This window comes from Equus asinus, chromosome 13 (assembly GCF_041296235.1).
Source record: "Equus asinus isolate D_3611 breed Donkey chromosome 13, EquAss-T2T_v2, whole genome shotgun sequence".
In the NCBI taxonomy this organism is placed as follows: Eukaryota; Metazoa; Chordata; class Mammalia; order Perissodactyla; family Equidae; genus Equus; species Equus asinus.
The window spans coordinates 9,155,846-9,167,908 of record NC_091802.1 but is presented as its reverse complement, the minus strand read 5'-3'; the positions used below and the strand labels follow the sequence as shown (position 1 = coordinate 9,167,908).

General features: G+C 39.0%; 1 protein-coding gene across 1 annotated transcript in view; it reads right to left on the bottom strand.

Moving 5' to 3' along the window:
- SCO1 (synthesis of cytochrome C oxidase 1) overlaps window positions 1-12,063 on the bottom strand; it is a 14,638-nt gene extending 2,575 nt beyond the window's left edge. The window contains exons 1-5 of the mRNA XM_014864163.3: window positions 11,776-12,063; window positions 10,626-10,716; window positions 7,476-7,673; window positions 6,584-6,676; window positions 2,821-2,936 (exon numbers count right to left, since the gene is read on the bottom strand). Coding sequence (XP_014719649.2) covers window positions 2,821-2,936; window positions 6,584-6,676; window positions 7,476-7,673; window positions 10,626-10,716; window positions 11,776-12,063 — 786 coding nt within the window. The remainder of the gene's footprint in view (window positions 1-2,820; window positions 2,937-6,583; window positions 6,677-7,475; window positions 7,674-10,625; window positions 10,717-11,775) is intronic.

Below are 12,063 nucleotides of genomic sequence, written 5' to 3'. Positions count from 1 at the left end.
TTTAAGCTACACAGACATAAGTCACGTAATTAGTAAGTCCCAGACCTAAGCTTAGAACCCAGATCTGCTCAATTCTCAAGTCGACAATCTTTTCATATCCCCATTTTGCCACCACCTCTATTGGAATTCTACGGGAGAACCATCCAGTTTTTCTAATGTGCAAGTTCTATTTAAAATTTTTATTTTTTGAAAAGGTAAAAAATGCACATAAAAAACAAAAAGAATATGCAGTAAACTTATACAATGAAAGTCTTCCCCCTCTTTCAGATTCCCAGGGTTTCTCAGTTCTCTTCCTCAGAGGGAACCTCTGCCACCAGCTCCTTCTATATTCTTCCAGAGAAATTCTTTGCATTTATTAGTATGTGTACATCTACTGATTTCCTTTACCACCTCCATCTATTTCTTTTTAAACAGAAGTTACAGAAGTATATACTATACTTGTTTTCTCATTTAACAATATGTTGGATATTGTTCTTTATCAGTACATGCATAATAGTCCTTTGAGAAATGTCTGCTTGGTTTTCAGTCTTTTTACAAACAATGCTGTAGGGTATATCTGCAGGGCAAATTCCAAAAAGTAGGATCTCTAAGCTGACAAGTAGTCCACTTTAAGTGTTGGTAAGATACGGACAAACTGCCCTCTGAAGAGTGTGTATCAATTTAATTCCTACGTACAGTGCATCAATGTGTCTGTTGTTCCACTTCACTCCAACAGTGTAATCTCCTTTTTTCCCAAATTACATTTTGACAATATATTTCAAACTTTTGACTTTTGCTGATCTAACAGGTGAAAAATGGCATCACATTACATAATTCACATTTCTTTTATTATGAGTGAAACTGAACATCTGTTCTTAAGTTTGAAAGCCATTTGTATTTTTTTAGAATTGTTTTCTAATTAATACTTACAAAATAATGCACTCTACATATAATGCAGTGACATGTGCATTTAGCTTTCATGAAGTCCTCCAGGTTTGGCAGGCCCAGTTCACATAAACTACCAGTCTGAGGATTCTACTAGCATTCAAAAGCAAGAAGCCTCCCTTTTGCTGCTGTTGCCTGAGATTAAGAAAACCTCACAGCATTACATCTCAACCTTGAAGGCACTCTCTCACTCCCCGCAGGTCCTTACATCTTAAAAGAAATTGCCCATACCATCTTGTGGATGAGAATCTGTGACCTCAAGGGATAGAAGTCACACTAATGAAAAACCCAAGAGGCTGGAGAGTGTCTCCCCCTATTGGTTCATTTAGCAAATGTACAGCAGTGAACTCATTGATTCTTACCAAATTCTTCTGGTAGTAGACCAGTATTTCTCAAAATGGCGTCTAGGATGTATTCTAGAGGGTCCAAGAAGTCTTCATAAGACTTAAATATTTGTATTTTAAGATTAAAAAAATTAATGTCTATATTCTGGATTATGTGCATGACTACTTTTTAACTGAGTCCAAATCTCAGTGCCCAAACCTGTGTTTATGAGCTTACTGGCACCTGGCTGTACACTACTGGTTACAGGCAGACAACAAGAAAATGATATATTCTTGCTGAGTCAAGACCAACCAGTCAAGGTAGACTACACGATTAAAGGTTTCAAAATATTTTAAATAAGAAAACCCGAGGGGCAGGTGGTGGTACAGTTGGGTGTCTGAGAGCAGTCGGCCCAAAGCACGTTGTCGTGGTGAGCAGCGCTCTGGCTTCACGCAAGTGCCTCGCCCTACATTAACTGAAAGTTTTACTTGAATTTTATAGGTTGTTTGGTTTTATTTGTAAAACCTCTTTTTGACCTTAGAATGACAAGCTATAAGCTCATAAGACTAAAGACTAAGGAGTGTTACCTAATTTACAATCATATATATTTAAAGAATTTAATAAAACTCATTTAACACCGACGTCAGACTGATCAGCTCACCTGCTCCCACTATCATAAGTTAAACTTAAAACCAGTTAATATAACTTTCTTGTATACACAGGGTGAAGAAGTCTGAAAAGTTCTTTTTCCATGGCTCCCTGTCTCAGCCATTGCTCCCCTCTGCTCTTCTCTCATTCTTCTCATACTGCTGGTGCAACAAGAGGAAACCACAGTAGGGTCCCCCACTTTTCTTAACCTTAGGGCTTAAGGAAAAATGCTAATTTTTCTCATCTTTTTCTCCCATGAATCCAAGTTTCCCTAACTCTCTAAGGCACCAGAACTGGAAAATAAGATTACTGTGTGGTCTTAAAGCAAAGGGACCAGAAGCCTGCCTTTAATGTAGGCCATAGGCTACAGGGGCACATGTGTTCCAGGTTTAAAGGCGATGGAGAAGTCACAGTGGGCCGTGGAGACCAAGCATCACAGTGAGATGTCCCCTCTGCACATCGCTACTGGGAACTGGTCATGGCACAGAATGAAGTCTTATTCACTCTACCCCAAAATGCAATTCACTGTGGCCTAACACTGCTTCTCAAAAGGAACACATTTCTTACACCTCTTCACTGGGGACACAATTTGTTTGTCCCCAGTGTGTCTCTTTATTTCCAACATGGTACCCGAGTATTATATTCTACTGAATCTAAGATACCACTCATTTTATACTGTGCCGTAATTTTATGTACCACTAGAAAAGAAAAGCAGGCAATTAAACTATAAGACTGAATATAAATTAAACAAATATCCTTAAAAAAATTATACTTCTACTATCCTTTAAAGCATCTATAATTCCTAAGGAATTTTCAATAATCTCAGGTATTCTTTCATCTCTGAAGCCAGCGGTCACCTAAAGCTATATGAATGTCTGGGACCTGGGAACTGGCCCATGGGCTGAAGCCTGAGCATTTACTTACTATGTAGTCTTCATCTTCGTCCTTGGGACCAGGGCTGTAGTATACTCTGTATGCCCTGGCCACTTGGTCGATCTCTTCTTTTGTGCCAGTCAAACCAATCAGTTTGGGAGAAAATTCTAAATAAAAAATGAGAAAGACAATGAAAAATGAGAACCAAGCAAAATCACCATCCTTAGTTCAAAAACCAGTATGAGTTATAAAGCAGCCCTATTGCCAGTTTCTTCCTGTGAGTTCCTAAATAATTCCTCACGATTCAAAAGAAAAGAAATTCACACAGAACAATACTCCTTTGTAATACATAAGTCACATTCTCCAAGGCCATAAAACACACCTTCACAAATTTAAAAGAATGGAAATAACACAGTGTACGCTCTCAGACCACAACGGAATTAAACTAGAAATCAATAACAGAAAGACATCTGGAAAATCCTAAAACACGTAGATTAAACACCATTAAAAAAGAAATTTCAAGAGAAGTTAAAAAATATTTTGAACTAAATGAAAATGAAAAGACAACTTATCAAAATTTGTGGGGTGCAGTGAAAACAGTGTTTAGAGGGAAATTTGTAGCACTGAATGCATATATTAAAAAAGAAAGATCTAAAATCAATAATCTAGGTTTCCCCTTTAGGAAACTAGAAAAAAGCAAATTAAATCCAAAGCAAGCAAGAGAAAAGAATATGAGCAGAAATCAATGAAACTGAAAAGAAAAATTAATAGAGAGAAATCAATGAAACCAAAAGCTGTTTCTTCATAATATAAAAGTCAAATCCTTTCATGATTATCTAGGAAGATACGGAGAGAATATATTCTAATTATTTAAATCATATTTTTTATTAATTAGTTGTTTTTAAATAATTAGACGTAGTTCTGAGATATGTTGAAATTTAAAGTTATCATCATGAATTAAGCACTACTGTTTTTCATTGAATCATAGGAGAAAAAAGTCTGCTTCACAATTAGTTCATACCAGGTCAAAATATCTGTATCTCACTTTCCAGCAAATAATCTCAAAGCATGTATTTGCTGTTAAGTTTTTGTAATTTATGTTAAGTGAGCTGGTGGAAGTCACTTAAAACACCTGGATTCATCAGGATACTGAGATGAGAGCCCAACATTTAACAGCAGTGCCATCTTCCAAAGGTAGAGAAAACCTATTTTCATTCCTTGGACTAATTCAATCTAAATTGAAAAATTGTCCAGATACTGAAAAAGCAAGATGGCTTGTCTTTCTTTTTTACTGTATGAGTAAATAAAGCGAAAGGTGAATGAAGCCTGAATTAGTTGCACACCCAAACCTTTTCTTTAATTTTTGAAATTGATATAATTTTCTAAATACCAACTTAAATATTTTTAAATACCCCCCAAATGTAACTAGTAATGATCACATCACCAATCACTCTATGTATGTGCTGCTGAAGAATATTACCATAAGGATTTGGTATCTCAGCTAGGTATAGGAACTCAGATGTCTACTTATTTGGGGATATTTAGAATTTGGTTAATACGTGGTGAAAAATAACTGCCAATATAACACACATTTAAATTGGGGATTGTTTATCATCCAATGAGTTATACCTGCTTTTTACTGCTTTGGGAAATAACTATGCTATTTAAGTGTCTGCCAACCCTGCAAACTGTGGACATACATTCTGCTTAAAGATAGAACAAAAATTCTAAAACTTCAAGGAGAAAACATAAACTTTTATAACCTTGGGTTAGGCAAAGATTTCTTACACATGAAACTGAAAGAATTATCTACAAAACACATTGGCAAGAGACTGAAATGACAAGCCAGAGACTGGGAGAAAATACTTGCAAATCACACACCTGATAAAAAGACTTGATCAGGAATACAAACAATAAACAAATAAATAAAAAGAAAAAGGGGCCGACCCCATGGCCTAGTGGTTAAGTTCAATGTGCTCCACTTTGGCAGCCTGGGTTCGGATCCCAGGCGCAGACCTACAGCATTCGTCAGCCATGCCGTGGCAGTGACCCACATAAAAAATAGAGGAAGAGTAGCACAGATGTTAGCTCAGGGAGAATCTTTCTCAGCAAAAAATTTAAAAAATAAAACAGCCTCATAAAAATGGGCAAAACACGTGAAGAGACACTTCACACCAAAGAAGACACACACATGGCAAATAAGAGCATGAAAAGATGCTTACGTTAACAGTCATTAGGGAAACGCATAATAAATCCACCAGGAGATACCATTAAACACCTACTGAAGTGGTTACAAGGAAAACAACTGACCATATCAAGCGTGGTGAGGACGGAGAGGAGCTGGAACTCTCATACACTGCTAGTGGGAATGGAAAAAAGTACAACCACTTTGGAAAACAGTCTGTCAGTTTCTTAAAAAGTTAAACATGCACCTACCACATGATCCAGCCACTCCACTCCTAGGTCAAGAGAAATGAAAGCATGTGCCCATACAAAGACTTGCATATTGGGAGCTTTATTTGTAATAGCCCCAAACTGGAAATAATTCCAACGTCCGTCAGTGGAATACCACTCAGCAATAAAAAGAAATGAACTATTGATAATGCTACAATATGGATGAATCTCAAAATAATTATGCTGAAAGAAGCCACTCAAAAAAAAGAGTACATCGTGTATAATTCTATTTACATAAACTTCTAGAAAATATAAACTAATCTACATTGACAGAAAGCAGAGCAGTGGTGCCTAGAGACAGGAGGTGGGTGAAGGGGAGGGAGGAACGAGGGACGAGGAAAGTGCTGGGGGGATGAAGTGTTCATTTTGACTGTGGTGATGGTTTCACAAGTGCACATGCATCAAACGGTAACACACTGTACACTGTTAAATACGTACACTTCACTGTATATCAATTATATCTCAATAAATCTGTTAAATAATAAAAATATATAGCAGGTCCTTCAGAGAACACATTTTTAAATAACCTCAAAGTTTTAGAGGATATGCATTAGAATGTGTCATATAACAAAAATAAATATAAAACTATTCATTATCTTTCTGACCAGTAGCTCAAAATCAATTTCACCATAATTAAAATTTAAATTCCTGATCTTTAAGCCCCCACGTTCCAGACACTAGTATAACAAAACATATCTGATCAATTTTTATTCTCATTACATTTTTCAGCTGAAGAAACTTGAATCCACACAAACTAAGCAACTTACCTAAGCTCATCAGAACCTAAGTATTCAACCTTAATTCTACCATAATTTACAGCCTTTATAAGTACTTTCTAATAGTTTTAGCTGGCACGTTCAGATGTTTGAATTGAAATTCTTCCATTAAAAGTCATAAATGTGTCATAATAAATGTTTTGAATTTATAAAATATGTCCTATGAATTCAAAATGAGTTTACATTAAACAATTCATCTTTAATCTCCCAACGTACATACTATCGGAATGTATGTTTATCCTAATTTTACAAAGGAGAGAATGATGTACAGAGCTGGAATTAGAAGCTGGCCTTATTTTCAATTCAAGTCTCTGTGAACTTTGTTGATATGTGAAGGCCAAGTTCAAGCCTTCCTGTGACAAAACAGTAAGAGTCCTGCACCAGGCATTGAGAAACTTGTTTCTTATTTATTTACCTATTAGCCACAGCGACAACTCGGAGCCTCATCTTTTTATTCGTCTGTAAAACTGGTGATAATACCATTTGTCCTCGATATTTCATAAGACATTGTAAGATTCAAGTAAGCTGATCTTTCAAGAACTATAAGAGCTAAACAGATGTAAAGTATTATTAATAAAACACACCTTTCACATAATTTGCAATGGCTTCTTTTGTGTCCCTCTCCGGGTCAATAGTGATGAAAAGTGGAGTTAAATCTGGCAGAGTTGGAATACTGTCTGAAAGAAAGGAGGAATACTATCTCATTAGTCCGTATTCAAACTCTAACGGAAAAGACAAAGACAACCAGCAACTACAGTAGAGTGTAGTAAGTGCTACAGCAGGTGTTAAGGAAACAAGGAGGAACATCTAACACTGGCATGGAGCGGACGGGGAGGAGGATGGGATGGCCTCCCAGAGAAGCAGATCTATGTATTACCTGTGGTGAAATCAGATGTATATCCTACCGAATACCTGCACCAGTGCACACGTTGTTACCCAGATCACACCACGTGACTATCTTCTCTCCTAATCCAATCCAACGTTTGCAGTCCCCTCCCAACCCCCCATCGTATCTCAAGGGCAAGGCAAACTATTAACAAGGACTGAATACCCTGGAACAACTCATTTTAAGAAGGACAGTACCCTTTTCATTGGTACTAATAAATGCCACCAACTGCACATCACAGACCATACCACAGATTTCCCAGCTTAACCATCAGTTACCAGGGAAAAGGCAATGGCAGTGTCAGTGATGGGAGGCCACAGTAAAGGGAGGGACACAAAGCAGAGTTAAGGGAAACCCAGACCACACTGATATTTTTAAGCAATCTAACATTTGGCATCAAAATAAGCTTCTTTTGGTGGAGAATAAGCATGGAATCATGGGAATCACAGCAACAAACAAGCCTAATGCTGAGATTTTATGTTCTCGTAAACCAGATAATTACAACCCTCCTCCATCAGTACCATAAGGATGTGAAAAGCATAGTAACATTAAGTAAACAGATAATTTTTATAGCAAGTGATGGCACTTACCTATTTCATCCACGACTTGAATCATTTTTTCTAGTTCTTCTGGACAGACATCAGGGCAATGAGTGAAACCAAAATAAATCAATACCCACTGACCCAGGTAGTCCTTATCAGTTTTGGACTCTCCAGTATGAGTTGTGAGGGAAAACGGGCCCCCAAGTAAAGGTTTTCCGATGCTTCGCTGCCGTTGCTTCTCCAGCTCTTAGACACACACACACACACACCAAAAAAAAAAAAAAAAAAAAGTCAATCTAACCACAGATACTCAAATGCCTGATACAGGATCTGTACTATAATAACGACTGTGAGGGTACAAAATGTGGAAGAAACAGTCTCAGTTTTCAAGAACTTTAAAAAACGTTTTAAGAAAAATAAGCATAAAACAGTAGAACAAAATCAAATGCTATGGTATGTAGTAAGGACTATAAGAAAAGAAAATGGTAAAAATATTTCTTTCTCTTCCAGAACAATTCGGTCCTAAGCCATTAGGTGTGGCCACGATGGGGGTGGGGGAAAGGGTACAGCAGAGCACATTGTCTGAGCCCAAGTGGGCAAGGTGGGTGGCCCACATTGGGAGTCCGGGCCTGAGAGTGCCAAAGAAGGCAGCAGCATGGGGAAGGGAGGGCAGTGATGCGACCTCAGTTACATATGGGGGATTGATCAAATAAGTAAACATACTAAAAACAAAGAGAGTTATAAATGGAAAAGGTGTTAGAATGACAGAAAGAGAAACTAGAATAAACCTTACAGTATCAGAAAGAAACTGGAGATGCGGTGAACTTATGGTGTCAATGTATACAGATATAGAAACACATACATGCATCTTTCCTAACTCTGGCCGCTGACAGGACCCGGGAGACAGACACACCCCAACAGTAAAAAGTTCATATCCTGACTTCTAAATATCATCCTCCACTAAAAGGAAACAGGTTTTTTAGAGAAATGGCTGATTTCAGGGCTGGGGCAGAAAGAGTCTAAGATGAGCCTGAAACATCTTGCTGTGTGAGAATTAAGAAAGAACTCAAAGAATATTGGAGACATGTCAAAAAGAAACAGAAGCCTGCTCAATAAGGCCCCCATTAACCAATGTGGGACAATTTGAGCATCAAAATAAAGAGAACAACGGGGGTCTGGCAGGGTGACATAGTGGTTAAGTTCGCACACTCTGCTTTGGCGGCCAGGGGTTCGCCGGTTCCAATCCCGGGTGTCGAGCTACCCATGGCTTATCAAGCCATGCTGTGGCAGGCCTCCCACATATAAAGTAGAGGAAGATGGGCCTAGATGTTAACTCAGGGCCAATCTTCCTCAGCAAAACGAGGACTGGCAGTGGATGTTAGCTCGGGACTAATCTTCCACAAAATAAATAAATAAATAAAGAGAATAATGGATTACAACTCATTGACTATATAGGAAAGCATGAGTCCATACTGATACAAATAAATGAACTGAGAGTTTGATGTGGAACAGAATGTTTACATATGTAAATATACATCCAAAAATACACATTACCTACATTTTCCGTAGAGAAGCCTGACAGATAGCACCTTAATCAAATGATCAAACTGAACACTATCAGCAATGGGATAAAGTGAAACCATGTGGCACCTGAAGAGGTGCAATGAGAACACAGCATCACTTTTGTGACATTCCTGCCAAAAGAACATAAGCTGAATCTAATCATGAGGAAACATCAGACAAACCCGAACTAAGGGACATTCTACAAAATAAGAGGCCTATAATATTGAAAGTTGTCAAGGTCATGAAAGTCAGATAAAGACTGAAAAACTGTTACAGATTGAAGGAGGCTAAAGAGACAATAATTGGGTATGGTGTGGTTTTGAACTGGATCCTTGTGCTATAATAAAGGGCATCAAGTTGAAAAACGAATGAGGTCTGAAGATCGAACGGTACTAACACTATCAATGTTAATTTTCTTATTTTGAGGGTTGTACTGTGGTTATGTTGGAGAATGTCCTTGTTTGTAAGAAATACACAATCCAGTATTTGGAGATGATGAGGCATCATGTCAGCAAATTTACAAACACTTTTAATGTTGTTTCATAATACATTTTTTAATAAAATAAAATGTTATTAATTGCAGGTGAAATTCCAAACCAAAGTCAAAAGAAGCTTGCATTTTCTAGAATTGTCTCTACCACTACTTTGCTAGCTTCTCAGCTGTATTTCATTGTGAAACTAAGGGAACTTCACTGCTTATTAAAATATGAAAATCCTATCAATAAAACACTGCTTGTTATACAAAAGAAATATGTCTATCTATCAGTATGGATCCCATGGTGGCTAAGGTTCTAAAGCCTATGAATTCTCACTCCCAGATTTAAACATTACCATTTATATAATGGCATCAAAAGAGACTAAAGTAAAGAATCAGAACAGATTTAAGCAATACTTTAAAGATTTACTGGAAACTTCTAAACCAAATGTTAAAAGTCCTGGAATATTCACTAAACTATAAAGTTCTTGTACACAGTTTCTAAGTACTTTAAGTGCTAATCCTGTGCAGTTCCTGGCATTGCCCGCCCCGGTTCTTGCTCTCTCTCTCTCTCCATCATCCATGGTCAGCCTCTGGCCTTTCCCTCTGATACTCAGTAGTTTGCAGTAAGGGTTGAGCCTGCCTGTGGCCCTCAGAGCACCCTGAACTTCTCTCTGGCTTGGCAGAAACTCTAGTGAAACCCTTTACTTCTGTATCTCTTTCCCTGCTATGTGCACCTTGGTGGCTGGACTGCGTCTTAGTCATCTTTGTACCCTCTGGACTTCATACTACCCACATTCAACTCTGCCCACAATAAGTCTTTTCATATTGTTAGACCGTGGTATCCTGGATTGTATCCTGGAACAGATAAAAGACAATGGAAAAACAGGTGAAAGCCAAATAAAGTTTGCAGTTTCATGAATAGTATTGTACCAATTTTAATTTCTTAGTTTTGATAAATGAGCCATGGTTATATAAAATGTTAACATTTGGGGAAGCTAGGTGAAAGGTATATGGGAACTCTCCATGCCATCTTTACAACTCTTGTATTAATCTAAAATTATTTGAAGATAAATAGTTTAGAAACAAAAAAACAAAAAAGACGTTAGTCCATAGCAGGAAGTATTTTATTCAGGGCTGATGAGATGCTATCCACTTACTCTCTGTCTTTTCTTTCTTGAAGTACTTCATTCCAGCCAATAAGGCTCCTCCAATAGCGAATGTGACTGCTAAGGATTTCCAGGAAACAGGCTACTGGGGCAGAATTCAAAAATAAAAATTCTAGTAAGATGCAAACATTTAATCATATGACATTTATTATACTAGTTTCTAATATACACACACAGGCCTTGATCTTGTTAACTGTGTAGACTGCTTCATGTTACTTTGGGATGAGAAAATACTGAAAGCTTCTGTGGCTGCAGTTGCATCTGGGCTCCTAACACAATTACAAAGGCACTTATTGCCAAGGGAAAGTTCCCTGAGTCGATTTCTTTTCAGGTGAAAAAATGACCCAAAGCTCAAGTTATTACATGTTACTACGTGTCACCCTGATCCCAACTGCTGATTTAAAACCTGTTAATTATCTGCTTGTGCCGATGTTGAGAACATAAATAAACCAAATAAAATCTGGGAGGTTAAACTAACTCTGGCTTCCAGAAGTAACAAAGCCAAAGTAGAGGAGATCTAAAAGCGGAGCTTCTTGCAAATTGCATGAAGTTATTTCTTTGTACTCCCTTTCAAGTCCCAAGGCAGGATGTCGACCACCTAGGCCCAACTCATTAACCTTCCCCCACCTCCAAAAACCACTTCCATCACCTATCACTAGAAGGCAGTGGCTCTTAAGTTTTTTGGGTCAGAACTAGAACCCGAGAGAAACCAAAGAAGGCATAACCAGCATGCAACTATTACCCACATTTTGCTCAATTTCAAAATATACCCCGAACCTCTGAAGACAGATTCCAGAGACAGACATCATAAAAATGCTCTGACTCCTCAATCACGGTAAACTTTAGGTTGAGACCCCCTAAGAAATCGTGAAACTTAACTTTTTGGCGCAAAAGCTAAGTAAAACCCAAGCCGGGGTATCTAACCACGTGGAGAGACTCAAGTCCTCTCTTTACGGCTGGGACGACCGACAAACCAAGGGAGACGAGAGGAGACACTGTGATCCAGGTGAGCCGGCGGAGCTGAGGGCAATTTCCGGCCAGGCAGAGAGGTTTCAGAGGTTATGACTAAGTCGGATGGGAAGGCCACAGGCCTGCCCCACAACCACGACGAGCGGAGGAAGGGCTCCAGGTGTGCACTCACCCCGGGTTGCGAGGGGCGCGTGGGGTCTCTGCGGCCCTCCGGCCCCGGCCCCGACGAGCCCGGCGGGGGCGGTCTCGCCGTGAACTGGCGGCTTCCCAGGCAGCTGCCAGCGATCCCCGAGGCCCGCCATGCCTCCTTTCGCCGCGCGCAGAGTTGCCTCAGCAAGACCCTGGCGGTCCCCTCTGCCGGGCCCCAAATTCCGAGTCCGCGGGGCAAGAGACGCCACAATCGGCCACCAGGAAGCTGCAAGATGCAGCCGCGTACTACCAACGCACTCGCCATGAGCAT